Consider the following 14,815-nt stretch of genomic DNA (forward strand, 5'->3'; position numbering starts at 1 on the left):
CTCAAATAAAAAAAGAGACAATGAAGCAACAAATAGTAATACGAAAAGAGGGTATAATAGTTTCAAGAGATCAACATCAGAATTATCCGCGATTAAATTGTTCAAACGTTTAGGAGGGAAGATAGTTGCTATTGTGAGGATGATGTCTCCAAGAAGTTCAGGCAAAGTTAATTCTTCTAATAAGCCATTATCTGATCCTCCAATATTAATCAATTCTGATCATAGAGTTGAGGCCATCAAAGATTGTATCAACTTCATCAACTCATCATCGTCACGTTTGCCCAGATCTAATTCTGTTTCTAGCACATCAATTATGCTGTAAGATATACTATGATTACATTTATACATATTAGTATTATAATTTTGTTTCTTGGTCTTGCTTAAATGTGTGTTCAAGTTAGGAAAAAAATGTTTTCTTTTTTAGGGGATATATATGATCAGATATGTTCTCTCTTGAGGTCTTATGATTTGATTATATTCTCAATAATCAATATTGTAGTAAAAAGTTTTGATGAAATATGACTCATTTATCAACCTTGGTAGCCAAGTCAGGAGAACTCGGAATATAGAATAGACCGATAAAGAAATGAATTTTGAATCTAACTCAACCTCAAAAACTAGCTCGGATTTGCTTGGCTTGTATTTGGAGGTATATATAATCATGTTCCTTACTCTTTCTCTTTAAAATAAATTTGTGATTCTTAATTACAGTTTGGTCATCCTAAGAAACGAAATTAAAGTTCATTTGCTAGGATGATAAGAAGGTCCATTTGTGTGTGTCTTGAAAGTTGAATCTACTATTATAGGTTTTTTGCTATTTACTAGATTCTAGAGGGAGTTGCTCGGATGGTAAACACCTCTCACTTCCAACCGTAAGGTTGGAGTTCGAGTCACCAAAGGAGTGAGAGTGTTATGAACCAAGTCCAGCCCAATGTAGATACTAATGTCATACAAATTGTTATTGGGCTGACGAGCTATTGAGCTGAGAACAAGCAGTAGGGTCAGGTTAATTTGGGATCCGGGTTGAGTATTGGATATGAGAACGGTTCTATCAAAAGGGGTAATGGTATGCGATTAAGGAATTATGCAGATTGTTGAGAAAAATGTCAAGTCCTTCATCCCCTTTCTTTGAGTCTTAGTTTCTCATCTCCCTCTAATTATCTTCTTCAATAGTTTCTTGTTTAACTAGTCCATTGTTTTTCTGCAATTTCTTTGTAAGTTCCATTTTGGCGTTGTAACTTTAAGTTTAGTTATTATAATACATGAATGTTTCTATTGTGAAATTGGGGTTGTTACAAAGAGGAGAGATAAAAACAAAAAATATTCGTTTGCTTTATAACTATGCATGTGCTTAAGTACATAACCAAGACATGCAAGATTGATACTAATATGTTATAGCACAGCATGTTGTATATTTTTTCTGTAAATCCTCTTATTAATAATGATTCTAGTATATATGTTGGAACCCTTCTTTGTCTGGGTTGTGCTGACCCGATCGATCAAGTAAAAGAAGGGTAATGATTAACAAAAAGAATTTAATTTCCTACAAAAATCTGATTTCGAAATCGATCGAAACTCTAATGAGAAGAGTACATGGAGATGTTTCCAAAAGGTGATATTCATTTTTGCCAAATTTCAATCAAACTCATGTGTCCAAACGCCTAATCGCTTTAAATCCTGCCAACTTTGCCCAACTTTTAATGGTGCTGGAATCCGTCACCTGCCCTAGTCAAATGGTCTTTCCTATGTGAGGTGGGGATAGATTTAACTTTATGGAAGTGCGATGTGGGGTAGGTTGAAACCTTTTTTTAAGTGTGGATGAGTTTGGTTTATTTTCTCAAAATAATAATTCTACCTAAGGTTTTACTACAAGACTTTAAGAATCGGTTCGATTCGGTTAGTTCTAAAGTCATAGCTACTCTAGTTCCAACTTCAGTAAATATACCAGAGTTTTTTTTTTCGTGTTTTAACTATTTTGAAAGTTGCTAAACATTGCATATGTTATATCCCACCGATGTGGGATGAGGGAAAGCTAGATTATATTAGGGCAATCCTCTCATTATGAGTTAGTTTTGGGTTAAGTTATGTCCAAGATTCATTTCTTTAATTATTTGATATTAAAGTCAGACCCATCCCAAATTCTAAATATATGATTTACCAAAGTTGTGCCTCCATACTAAATTGTCCACGCAGTAAACGTCTAGTCATGGGGTGAAACGGGGTGTTATGTCCCATATCGTTGGGATGAGTAAAAATCTAGTTTTTCGTATTTAGTTAGGCACAAAATTCATTTCTTATGTGTTTGATACTCTAAATATAACTTGATTAACCGTCTAAAAAATAGCTATTTACCAATTTCATCCAAAGAAATATGGGATTTTATATTAAGTATCTCCCTATCTTGAATAGTTTGTGCTTGTTTCCTCTAGTGGGCTGGACCTAGTCACCATCTCATTCTCCACTGGACCCAATAGTAAGATGTCCACTTATCGTTCGAACCAATATCTGCTTCCGGCCTGGCTAATATCCGGATCCAAAATTTTCATGTAGGGGTTTAAAAAAGGACAAATTACTTAATTACACTCCTTTACTTACTTTAATATCCATTTATCCCTATTTATTTCAAAATTTTCAAAAATCCCTTATTTACCTATGTATCCTGTGCACAACATTATGTATCCCGGTATGTGGAATGTATCAAATGTTATGTATCCCGTGCACAACGCTATGTATCCTACATGTATCCCGTGCACAACGCTATGTATCCATGTATCAAACATAATGTATCCCGTGCACAACGCTATGTATCCCGCTATGTGGAATGTATCAAACCTAATGTATCCCGTGCACAACGCTATGTATCGCGCAAACATCATTTTTAAGGGATTTTTGGTAAATAGAAAACTAGAAGGGATAGAATGTTATTTAGTACTTATAATATGTGGTTCATATAATTTATACTTTAAAAAATAAAAGTATAAACTTGTGAATAAGTCAATAACATACAATTTCAAGAAAGTAGTAGTATATAGTTTATAGGTACAGAAAGTTAGTTCGGTTACAAGAGACCTTTTAATACGTTTGGATTTTTTTGGGTTAAAATCTACTTTTTTAGTACATTTAAAAAATATATAAAAAAAATAAAATAAAAAAAATATATATGTATATATAAAGCGTGAAAGATTGGTTCTGAACTAAATGAAGAAAAGCTAAAAAAACAAAATGTTCACAATGAAATTTGAACCCGAACACAAGTGTCAATTTAAAAAGAGATCTACCACTATACTACAACTTTAATACTTTGTTTTTAAGGAATTTAATTCAAAAAATGGAAGTAAATTGAAAAGACATAAATCAGAAAGAAAAGGATAAAATATTTGAGACCACAAAATTCAATACAGTAAAATCTCACTGAATTAATATAGGTGGAACCATGAAATATTATTATTTTGTAGAGGTATTATTTAATCGATAAATTAATAAATTTATATTTATTAATTTAAAGGGTGTTTTGACACTGTAAAATTCGTTCGGTGATGAAATCTCAGAGAATTTAAATAAACCCACTTGTGAAAATGTCATTCATGATTAATGATTTCGATTATCGCAATAAAATGGAGTCGATAACCTGTTAGATGGGTGAAAATTATACATATTTAGAGGTCCAGAGCTTCAAAGAAATTATGGATACCATTGAAAAAAGATGTTGATGATAAAGTTGAAGATGAAACAATACATTTGGAACCAGTTACGTGTAAGGAAACACTTATCGTATTTAGAAGTCTTCACAATTTTATGGTGCAATTTGAAAAGACAACCGAAATTTTTGGATGCAAAAAGAAAAGTTAGAGATAAGTTTCAACTAGATTTAAATTTTTAAAAAACATAACATAATAGAATCATATTTTACTAAGTTGTCTTAGATATATTTGTACTTTTAAACTATTATTAATTTATAACATTAACGGGACCATATATTTATATAGGGATCTTCTGAAAATACATTATCTTATTATCTTATCAAAATTGGTGATTTTTTCCATTGACCCAAATCAAAATAGAGAAAAATATTATCTTAGAGAGGTTATTAATTAACCGAGTATTAATTTAGTGAGATTTTACTTTTGGTGTTTTTAAGGAATTTAATTCATTTACTCACTCAGTGTACCTGAGGTTATGCATTACTTTCTCCCAAAATAAAATAGATATACATTAATAGTAGTGATTCCTCAAATTTCAATAAAATATCATCAGACACCATATTTATTTGTAGCTTACAATTTATAGCCAACAATCTGGATTGAAGAGGTGCGAACTCACATGTTCAGAACAACAGATATGATGTTTATTGGGAGGAAATGTGTATTAAAAGTATGTTATAGTATACAAATGCAGCTACCATCACCAAATAACCAATGTTGCAGAGCAAGCAAGTAGCTCATGAATTGTTCAATTCGAATAGTATGAATAGATTACAGAGCGAAGTAAATTATAAATTTCATACAAGGAAGCAGAATTTTTGTGAAAAAAAATTAAGCAGACTCACATAGTAGAATCATTCTTTCTTATTAAAAAGGCCACCAAATCCGCCAAATCCGCCGCCATCCTTCTTAGGAGGAACAGTAACAGAGTTCTTCCTGCCTGTAGTGGTGGTGCTTACACTCTTATCCTCTACTTTATTCAGCAGTGGATCTGTCTCCAATAGCTGGTCTCGCTTCTGTAATGCACCAAGTATAAAATCCAAAAGCGATTTCTCCTCAGTGCTTCCGCCGGAGCTCTTCGATGCCGTAGCAGCGGTGTATACTCTTCTTCTTTGTTGTTGTGTGGTTACGGCTGCTATCGGAGTGACGAACAAGTTCAACGACGCCATTGAATTTCAAAATTAGGGCTTTTTTCAATTTTCTGGTTCTGTGTAGAAGCAATAATCGATTTTTCCAATGTGGATAATATAGTTTTTCTGATTTCTGGTAGGATGAATATGAGCCGTATGATGTAGCGCGAGTTCTCCACAAGTTTATTATCCCTTCTACTTCTGCCATTTTTTTATATTTTAAATTCAACTTATATTTTTTCGTCTATTTAATTTGTAATTTATTTCCTTAGGTGGAAATAGGAAAAAGATTGAGAGGTCATCTTGCCATGTGATGGAGGAATTGACACGTGGCAACTTGTTGCACCACTTGTGATTTTTTGTGATCATAGTGGACATGTAGGTAGAGCCAATTATATTCCAAAACTAGAAAAATATGCTCCTTTCGTTTTTTTTAATTCATGTAATATTAGTATTTGATTTGATAAAAAAAAAATAAAAAAATTGTGGTTTAAAATAAGTCATAAGTATTTGTGTTACTATAAATCATTAAGATAAAATGTGTATTTTAAATTCTACTAATATAAAAATGTGTTTTGTTTTTTAAACAAACTAACAAAAAAGTGTCATTTAAATTGGGACAAAAAAAGTAAGAAGTTATAGTTATGATTCTTTTTCTTTCGGCTATTCTATCCTTCTCCATACACATTTTTCTTTGAGCAACCTTCACATATATAACAAACAAAAAAATCATATTTGTATGTTATAGCAAAGTTTGCATAATTGTGTTCCATAGCAAACATATATATGTAGAATTCGCTATACATATACAATTGAAAGTTATGTCTATTTCGCTATACATATATACAAAAAGAAGCAATTGTATAATTCGTTGGCTCCTCTTCAGATTTGTATAATTTTGCTGGCAGGCCATTTGTATAAATTGTTGTTAGCCTCTCGTTGGCAGGGGAATATTTTTATTGTATAATTATAAGTATATAGGCCAAACATATATGTATTTGCATGTGTATATACAATTTTCTCTCGTTTTATACAAACAGAAACGCAATTTATACAATTTTGTTGTATAAGCGAGAGAGGCGAGCACAGAGGGAGCGAGCGAGAGAGGGAGAGTGGCGAGCGAGAGTTTGAGGGAGAGAGGCGACTGACAAACAGTTTGCTACAGGAGACAATTAAATCAAAGTGTGATTATACCATTTAATTTGAATTAATAGTTTGCCATTATGTACAATTTTCCCTTTTTCTTTTTAGTATATCTTTAAAAGAAAATGATACATTTCTTGACAAATATCTAGTAACTCTTTTATTGGGCTTCATAAATTCAAGCCTTCCAATCCTTATAGAATCGTTTTTCAAGGATTTGGAGCAATGCCTTATTTCTCAACAAAGCTAAACCGATTCCGAACTACTAATAGCTTAATTAGTGATGTGTTGACAAACTGGAGAGACGGCTCTTAACATATGACGTGTACATTTATTTGTTCAATTTTATACAGATTTAAATGTCTAATTGTACATACTCGGGAAATTTACTCAAATATAAATATAGAGCTAAATATAATGTCATTAGATAACTACTTAATTGGACCCTTTTATTGGGCTGTAAATAAACTGCGGTGTTGAACTGGACCTGAATTTCCAGTCCAGGCCAGCTTAAGCCTGCTGAAACCACCAATATAAATTAGAGTTTAACTAGATAGTTCAGTTCCTTCCACGAGGTCTCATATTCGAATTTTTGGAAATGGAAAATATGTTTGTTGGAGCATTGGCCCTAGAAATAGTCTAATACAAATATTGGAAAACATGGTAAAAAAAATCAAAGAAGTATATAACTTAGAGTGTACACATATATTGTCAAAGAAGTTTTATACACTATGAAACAATCTGGCATGAACTGTATTTCCTTTGCAGTATTAATTAGAAGTTTCTTATACCTCCAATTAAATTTTGATGTAATAACAGGATTAGTTATGGAAATAATGTATTCTAACATGTTTAAGTATATGGTGATCATTTGCTTAATGACATTCTAATGTCGTAAGTTGCAGCTAATGCCTTTATAATACTACAAAAGTCAAGGTTGTTGTAAATCACATAGATTTTCTTTAAAAAGAACTAAAACCAAGAAAAGTTGGAGGTAAAAGGTTGTATTGTGTGTGTCTCTATTTCTTGCTTGGGAAGACTTCCCCATGTGCCAAAACCGTAATTAGTACCGTGGAACGACGTCATATTTAATTAGAGGTTTTGAGTTATGTAACTATTAACAGTGTATCGAAAGCAAACACTACTTATTATTTATCTCTACAAACCGACCTCTAAAAGGGTAAAATTTTAACAAAACCAATTTAAGTAGGTTGTTTTTTAAAGCTTCTAATTTAATCTTTCTAATCTACTGCATGCAGAAACTAAACCTTTTAGAACAGTTTCCCCGATTTTGGAGAAAAGATGTATTTCTCAACACAGCTAAACCGATTCCCAACCACCCCCCACTTCTTCTGCTTATGTGAAACTTTCTATTTTTATTTTTATTTTACTTTTTATTTATTATAATTGGTCGCGGAAAATATATATTAGAGTATGTTTCATTTTTCTCTTCTTAGATAACTATTTACATGGTTAATCTAAGAAGAAAGAGTAAGATGTAAATATTTATTTGTATCAAGGACTTTAATTACTTAATTATGACCTAAAGAAAGCAAATTATATCCTAATCCTGAACAAATGATATTTCTGATTATTTTCAAATTGATAGTATTATAAATTATGATTTATGTCTACAATAAGAAAAAACAGCCAATAGATATTGAACAAACAAATAATTGATTAAATAAGTTTAAAATTTGTATAAGTACTACATGACCAAACGCACAAGAGAATTCATGAGACGTGTACAAATTATATGAAGCTATAGCAAAGCAAAGTCAGTAAAGTTTTCGTAAGAAAATTAATAAAATTCATTACATTAATTCCTATCAACCGAATAAGGACCTTCTTTCTTTAATTTCTTTCATAAGTTATAAAAATTCTCAACAACTCTCTCCTAAACCTTTCCTTTAATTCATTCTACAAATATATATATATATATATAAACCTTACTCTCCCCTCTTCCATATAACACATTCATTCTCTTTTCTTCTCTACTTCACTTAAACCAAAAAAAAAAAAAAGAGAAACAATTTTTCAAAATGGATCCTATACTGGTTTATTCTGGAATAATAGCTGCAATTACTGTATATTTTCTTTGGTTTTATCTCCTAGCACAAAGGTTAAGTGGTCCAAAAGTGTGGCCATTAGTTGGTAGCCTCCCTTATACTTTCTTGAATAGAAGGAGATTTCATGACTGGATTTCTCAAAACCTAAGGTCTACTGGGGTATCCGCAACATATCAAACGTGTACTATTTGCATACCATTTCTAGCTTGGAAACAAGGGTTTTATACTGTCACATGTCACCCGAAAAACATCGAGCATATTCTTCGAACCAGGTTTGATATTATGTAAACTTATGATTTTAAACGTGTCATGATCATATAAATTATGTAACTATAGGTATAATATCAATTAATCGCTTGAACATATAGTATAATAGGACGTAAGCATAGGGAATATTAAAGTTGTAGAGTATTATATATGCATAAAAAAATATTTAAATTGGCAAGTCAATGACATTTTTGTCCCTTGAAGGACTTTTACAAAACATTGTAAAGCAAAAGATGACAATGAGTCATATAGCAAAATATCTTCACATAAATGTAGCTATTGTTATGCTCTTATATATTTCACTAGTACATTTTTTATTTATTCATAATCGTGATGTCTGCATCAGCTAATAATATGCTATATCAGGTTCGATAACTACCCTAAAGGTCCAACTTGGCAAAATGCATTCGATGACCTATTGGGTCAAGGCATATTCAACAGTGATGGTGACACGTGGCTCATGCAAAGAAAAACCGCTGCTCTTGAGTTCACAACCCGGACACTACGACAAGCAATGAACCGGTGGGTAAACCGGACCATCAGAACTCGTTTGTGGGTAATTTTGGATAAAGCCGCAAAGGAAAAATACCCGGTCGAGTTGCAAGATTTATTGCTCCGTTTAACTTTTGATAATATTTGCGGACTTACTTTTGGTAAAGACCCTGAAACCCTTTCACCAAAAATGCCTGAAAATCCATTTGCTATAGCTTTTGATTCAGCCACTGAAGCCACCATGCAAAGACTATTATACCCTTACTTTCTTTGGAGGTTGAAAAAATTTCTAGGCATTGGAGCTGAAAAAAGGTTACAAAAAAGTCTCAAAGTTGTTGAAAATTACATCTCCGAGGCTTTGGATTCGCGTAAGGAAAGTCCATCAGATGATTTATTGTCACGTTTCATGAAGAAAAAGGACATAAACGGTAATTCATTTCCAAGTGATGTACTTAAGCGCATCGCTTTGAACTTTGTCCTAGCAGGACGTGACACATCATCTGTCGCTATGAGCTGGTTCTTTTGGAACGTAATGAACGATAGCCACGTGGAAAATAAGATAATTGAAGAAATATCGAACGTTTTAAAGGAAAGCCGAGGTGAAGATCATGAAAAATGGACTGAAGAGCCGCTGAATTTTGATGAAGCTGATAAATTGATTTATCTCAAAGCGGCTTTAGCCGAAACTTTACGTTTATACCCTTCAGTCCCTGAAGATTTCAAATATGTCGTTTCTGATGATGTTTTGCCAGATGGCACGTGGGTCCCAGCCGGTTCAACAGTAACTTATTCAATTTACTCGGTGGGGAGAATGAAAACGGTTTGGGGTGAGGATTGCATGGAGTTTAAACCGGAGAGATGGCTCTCGACCGGTGGAGACCGGTTCGAACCGCCAAAAGATGGGTATAAATTTGTTGCATTTAATGGTGGACCGAGAACTTGTTTAGGCAAGGATTTGGCTTACCTCCAAATGAAATCTGTGGCTGCTGCTATTTTGCTTCGTTACCGGCTATTACCGGTTCCCGGTCATAAAGTTGAACAGAAAATGTCGTTGACTTTGTTCATGAAAAATGGACTTAAAGTTTACTTGAATCCACGTGAACTTGATCTTGCAGTTCCAAAGATTGCTATGTCTGCATGAAGAAAGGGCAAAATGGGAATTAAAATGGTATAATGGAATTATTGGTAATTGTAATTGTATTTGCTTTGTTGTAATTTTCAATGTGTTTGTTATTGATTTGTTTGGTTACTTGAGTTTTAAGAAAAATTTATTTACGTATACTTGGAGGGATACTACTATACGATGCTGAAAGTTCTTATACTGTATATGTTTCCTTATGTTCAAATAAAATTTTAGCTTGTTTTATTAAAGCAAATATTGGGTATTAATTAATTAGTAGTATACATATATAGTTAGAAAAGTACAATTTATGATAAGCAATTTGTTATTATCAATGACTAGATGTATTGTAGTGAACTCAAATTCAATAATGACAATATAACTGGTTTCTCAACTACATTAATAAGGCTAAAGTTTAATTATAATTTCAGAAAGTAAATGCAGTGACTTTAAAGGTAAAAGCACAAATGAAAAATGCAAAAATGTTGTAAGTTAGAACTAGGATTGACGGAAGAAGGAGATGGGGAACTAGACCAAGAGAAAGCAGGATGCCAGATAAAGTTTTTGCCTATTCTTTCTAATTGAGGGTCGAGTCTGAATCCCAAATCAACATTTATTAAGGCCTTGTAGTTCTATTATTAGCCCAATAGTTGTTTGTATGACATCCATATAGATCTGGACCTTGGGCGTAGACTTAGACTGATTGTAACATGTTTAATATAATTTTTTGTTGGCTCTATGGACGGTGTATAAAAGTTCAAAGGTTTGATCAAGTAGAAACTTTACACATGTACAAAATATGTCAATTAATTTGTATCTTCCTTTCTTTGGTTGGTGAATCAAGACAAAAACAGTTTAAATATTGTGATGAGTCCTGGTTAATCAACACAGTGTCAATAACTTTCTTTCTACTTTTTCTAAGTATATGTCCAATATTCCCACCTATCTGTAACTATAAAATCATCACCTTACATGCATTTCTTTAAAACAAAAATTATAGTACGCATCATGTTTGTTCATGTATCGATCAACCTTATAAATAAAACTAGATAATGTTGCCCGTGCTATGCACGGGCCCAATAATATAAATGGTATGTTTTGGGGCTAATAATCGAGTTTTTGAAGCGATTATTTGCGTGGATAAAGGAATAAGTTTTTTTTATCACAAACATGTACTTTCTTTGACGTTATTTAAGGCATAATAAGACTACCCACATACAACATTTTGAAATATTTTATGTTGTCAATTATCATGATTTATAGTATTTTTACGATAGATTCACTTTAAGAATTAGTGGAATTTTTTGTATTTTTTTTAAAACATATTTTATGTTGTCAATTATCATGATTTATGGTATTTTTATGCAATTTTTAAATATAAAAAAAACTATAAAAAATAAGACAAATAAATTAAAATGGACCCAATATATGTTATTTTTGTTGTCTCAATTTATGTGACACAAATGAAACTTGGAGAGTCATCCAAATTTTCAATTTTTTTAAAAAAAATGTTTTAAGTTATTAATTATTGTAATTTATAATATTTTTATGTAACTTTCAAATAACGTACATTACTGGTCACTTTGTCCTAATTTATGTGATATGGATAAAATTACAAAATTAACCCTTTTAAAATGTCTTTCAGATATTTTAAGTTGTTAATTATTATTATTTATAATTCGTTTTTGGTAATTTTAAAATGATATGTGTTATTTTTTCTGTCTCAATATATGTGAGCCTGATAGAATTCTGAGAGTCAACCTATTTTATTATATAGCTTTAAAATATTTTAAATTGGTAATTATTGTAATTTTTACTGCTTTTTAAGTCATTTGTAAATGATATATGTTGCTTCCTTGATTGGGACTTTTCCATTTGTGACACACACACACATATATTACTTTAAAAGGGAGTTTATACCCAAGTATAATATATAATATTCAAGATTGGGACTTTTAAAAGGGAGTTTATGTCCAAGTATAATATATAATATTTAAGATTGAGACTTTTAAAAGAGTCCCAATCTTGAATATTATATATTATACTTGGGCATAAACTCTCTTTTATTATATAGTAGATTATTAAACTATCGTCATCTAATATTTGTAATAACTTGCAAAATTTTAATCCATAGTATATTAGATTCTCTACGAAGTATGCATCACCCAGGAAAAAAAAAAGGAAAAATTATCTAAATATACAACTTATTTTACCATATTCTCCAAAATTTCCAACCAATTGAAAAAATTACAAAAATTCCTACTCTCTCCTATTCTCGGATACATCACTTTACGGGATGTATTGGTCGGATACATCACTTTACGTGATGTATCGGGACGTAGTGATATATTTAAAACTGAGACACGATGTATCGGGACGTTAATGGATGTATTTGAAATCGCGGGGTGATGTATCGAGACATTTTGGGATGTACCCGAATTCCACCAAATTTAAGGAATTTTTGTAATTTGGAAAAATGTAGGGATTTATGTAATTAATTTTTAACCCTATGAGATTTGTGTACAGATCCCACAAAAAAAAAGGAAAATTACGTGTATAAGCAAACATATACTAGTTAATTACTTATCATAGCTATAGTTTGCCTTAATTACACGACCTACTTTGAGCTATAATTACGCAGCTCAGCTTTTTGATTTTGTATAATTCACACGTTTGTATAATTCGGAATTTGTATAATATAATTTGTATAACTTTTGTATAAGTCAGAATTTGTATAATATAATTTGTATAACTGTTTACACTTCTGATGTTTTGTAATTGTATGAATTAGTTATTTCGAATTTATACAAAAATAACCGAATTATACAATTGTACTCGCGAATTATACAAACCTGCAAATCATATAAATCCGTGAATTATACAAACGAGGCAGCTTAAATTGTAGCTCCAAGCCTCCAACCCATAAATATGCAAACTATATCTATGGGGCATAATTAAGTTTATTATAGTGGCTATTTGTGAAAGTTTCTCAAAAAAAAAAAAAACTTGATCAACCTGTACTGGCCCGACCCACTAGTAATGAGCCTGTTTGTGGTCTTGGGCCTGGGCCAATTCCAGTATCATTCATGAAAGGCCCAACTCACCAATTTTAGGGTGGGGGTGGGGGGGTTCAGAAATAAAAGATTAATGAAGGGGAAACACTTTATAGTGATTAAAATTTCAATAGATTAATTAATTAAAGTGTTTATCATCAATAGTGTTTGTGCTTTTGACTTATCTTTCCACTAATCAGATGGGCTTAAATTGGGAGTCAGGTGGACCTGCTCTTTTTTATAGTGCTTGTAGTATCTATCTTAATTAATCACCTAGCAAAATTTGATAATTTATGACCAACTTTAATTTGTGCGTGGAGCCCTACCTATCTTTTTAATTAGAGTTTTAACGACCCAATAATGCCTTGAAATTGATTCTAACATATGAGCTGTTACTATACTTTTTCTTAGTCTATTGTTTTCATGACTTATAATTATAAAGATTTTTCGTCGAGCCGCAGGTTATGATTTTTTTTTTCAGATGATTAAAATTTCTTCACTACAAATAAAAAAATAATTATTTAGATTTGAACATTAGGATTGAAAAAACTATTAGTGGAAATTTTTTGTTGGCTGTGTGAACAAGTTCCATTCTCACAAGTCACAACATTTGGAATGAAAAACTTCTCAATGATGATCAAGACAACATAAATACAGTGAAGTGATGGCATGAGGCGCAATGTATAGCCTTTGATTTTTTGTGAGCCGGGTAAGTATAGTATAGAGATACACTAATGAATAGTTATGACTTGTGAGGCTTTTGGAAAAACTTATAGAGTCTTGCTATAAATTGAATAATATCACATTATATTTTTTTAAAAATCCTAATTATTTTAGCTCAATAAACCTACTTGACATAAATTCTAATTAATCAAATAAGTAGTTTCGAATACCAAATAAAGTATTTATTTTATTTTTTGGTAAAAAACAACAACATTGAGGTGTGAACTACTCAATGGCTAAGTGGAAATCAAAAGATGGGGTCGACAGGAGTATAAATTATTAGGTAGTGCTTCTGGTCTTTGGGTCGTAGATGGAAGTAGTAGACAAAATTATTCATATATTAGCACACGTGGGGTCAATACTAACTCAGTCGTTCCATCATGACCATCTACTATAGTTCTCAAAATTATCATCTGGTATTTGAGATAAGAATAATAACTAACTTATCATATATAAAATTGATAAAATATTCACCTGAAATATCTTAATTCATGGAATATATCCTTGTTTGTCACATTTCTATATAACTAAACTTAAATACACCTCCAATCTGTCACATACATTGCAAGTGGTCTTAAATTCTGGTAAAGTTCGGGTGTATTTAAATTTAGTTAGTCAAGTAAATGGATGTTTTTAAGGCTGTCAATAATTCGGAAATGAAACTAATAATTCGTACCTAATTTAGGGGTGTTTTCCGTACTTCTCTCTTTATTTGTTTATTTTTCAATCGAACTTCGATACCGACATTGAAGCCAGATTAATCTGAATCCATGCATTTTTTAGAACGACATTTTCAAAAAAAAAAAAATCATATTCAAAACTTTAAGCATGATACATCTGATTAAAAAATCACATATATAATTCTAATCATCCCACGATAATCCTGATTGATAATCATTTTATAACAGCATGAGAGAATTATATTGTATGATAGTAGAGCTAGCATAGAGGGACAGTAATCAAGATACTACCCACACTATTTTATTTTACATATATAAGTATTAACGTAGGCCCCTAAAAATATGATATTCATCCATAATTGTTTTTTTTATGACCCTACTTCAAAAAGCTATGTAGATTGTAGTCCACCAACACAAAAATAATAGAAATAGAAAGG

At 31.4% G+C, this 14,815-nt stretch overlaps 2 protein-coding genes across 2 annotated transcripts; one reads left to right on the top strand and one right to left on the bottom strand.

The window, feature by feature from the left end:
* Positions 1–4,323: 4,323 nt before the first annotated feature.
* On the bottom strand, positions 4,324–4,903 carry LOC125807617 (uncharacterized). The gene has a single exon (XM_049487354.1). It carries the CDS (start codon positions 4,868–4,870, stop codon positions 4,556–4,558), a length of 315 nt encoding a protein of 104 aa, XP_049343311.1. The 5' UTR covers positions 4,871–4,903; the 3' UTR covers positions 4,324–4,555.
* A 3,048-nt stretch (positions 4,904–7,951) lies between these two features.
* LOC125807570 (cytochrome P450 86A1) lies at positions 7,952–10,083 on the top strand. The gene is made up of 2 exons (XM_049487308.1): positions 7,952–8,315; positions 8,677–10,083. The coding sequence occupies exons 1-2, from the start codon at positions 8,017–8,019 to the stop codon at positions 9,941–9,943; spliced, it is 1,566 nt and encodes a 521-aa protein (XP_049343265.1). The 5' UTR covers positions 7,952–8,016; the 3' UTR covers positions 9,944–10,083.
* The last annotated feature ends 4,732 nt before the right edge of the window (positions 10,084–14,815 follow it).

Source organism: Solanum verrucosum, unplaced genomic scaffold, assembly GCF_900185275.1.
Source record: "Solanum verrucosum unplaced genomic scaffold, falcon-dt-bn FXZP01000183.1, whole genome shotgun sequence".
Taxonomy (NCBI): domain Eukaryota; kingdom Viridiplantae; phylum Streptophyta; class Magnoliopsida; order Solanales; family Solanaceae; genus Solanum; species Solanum verrucosum.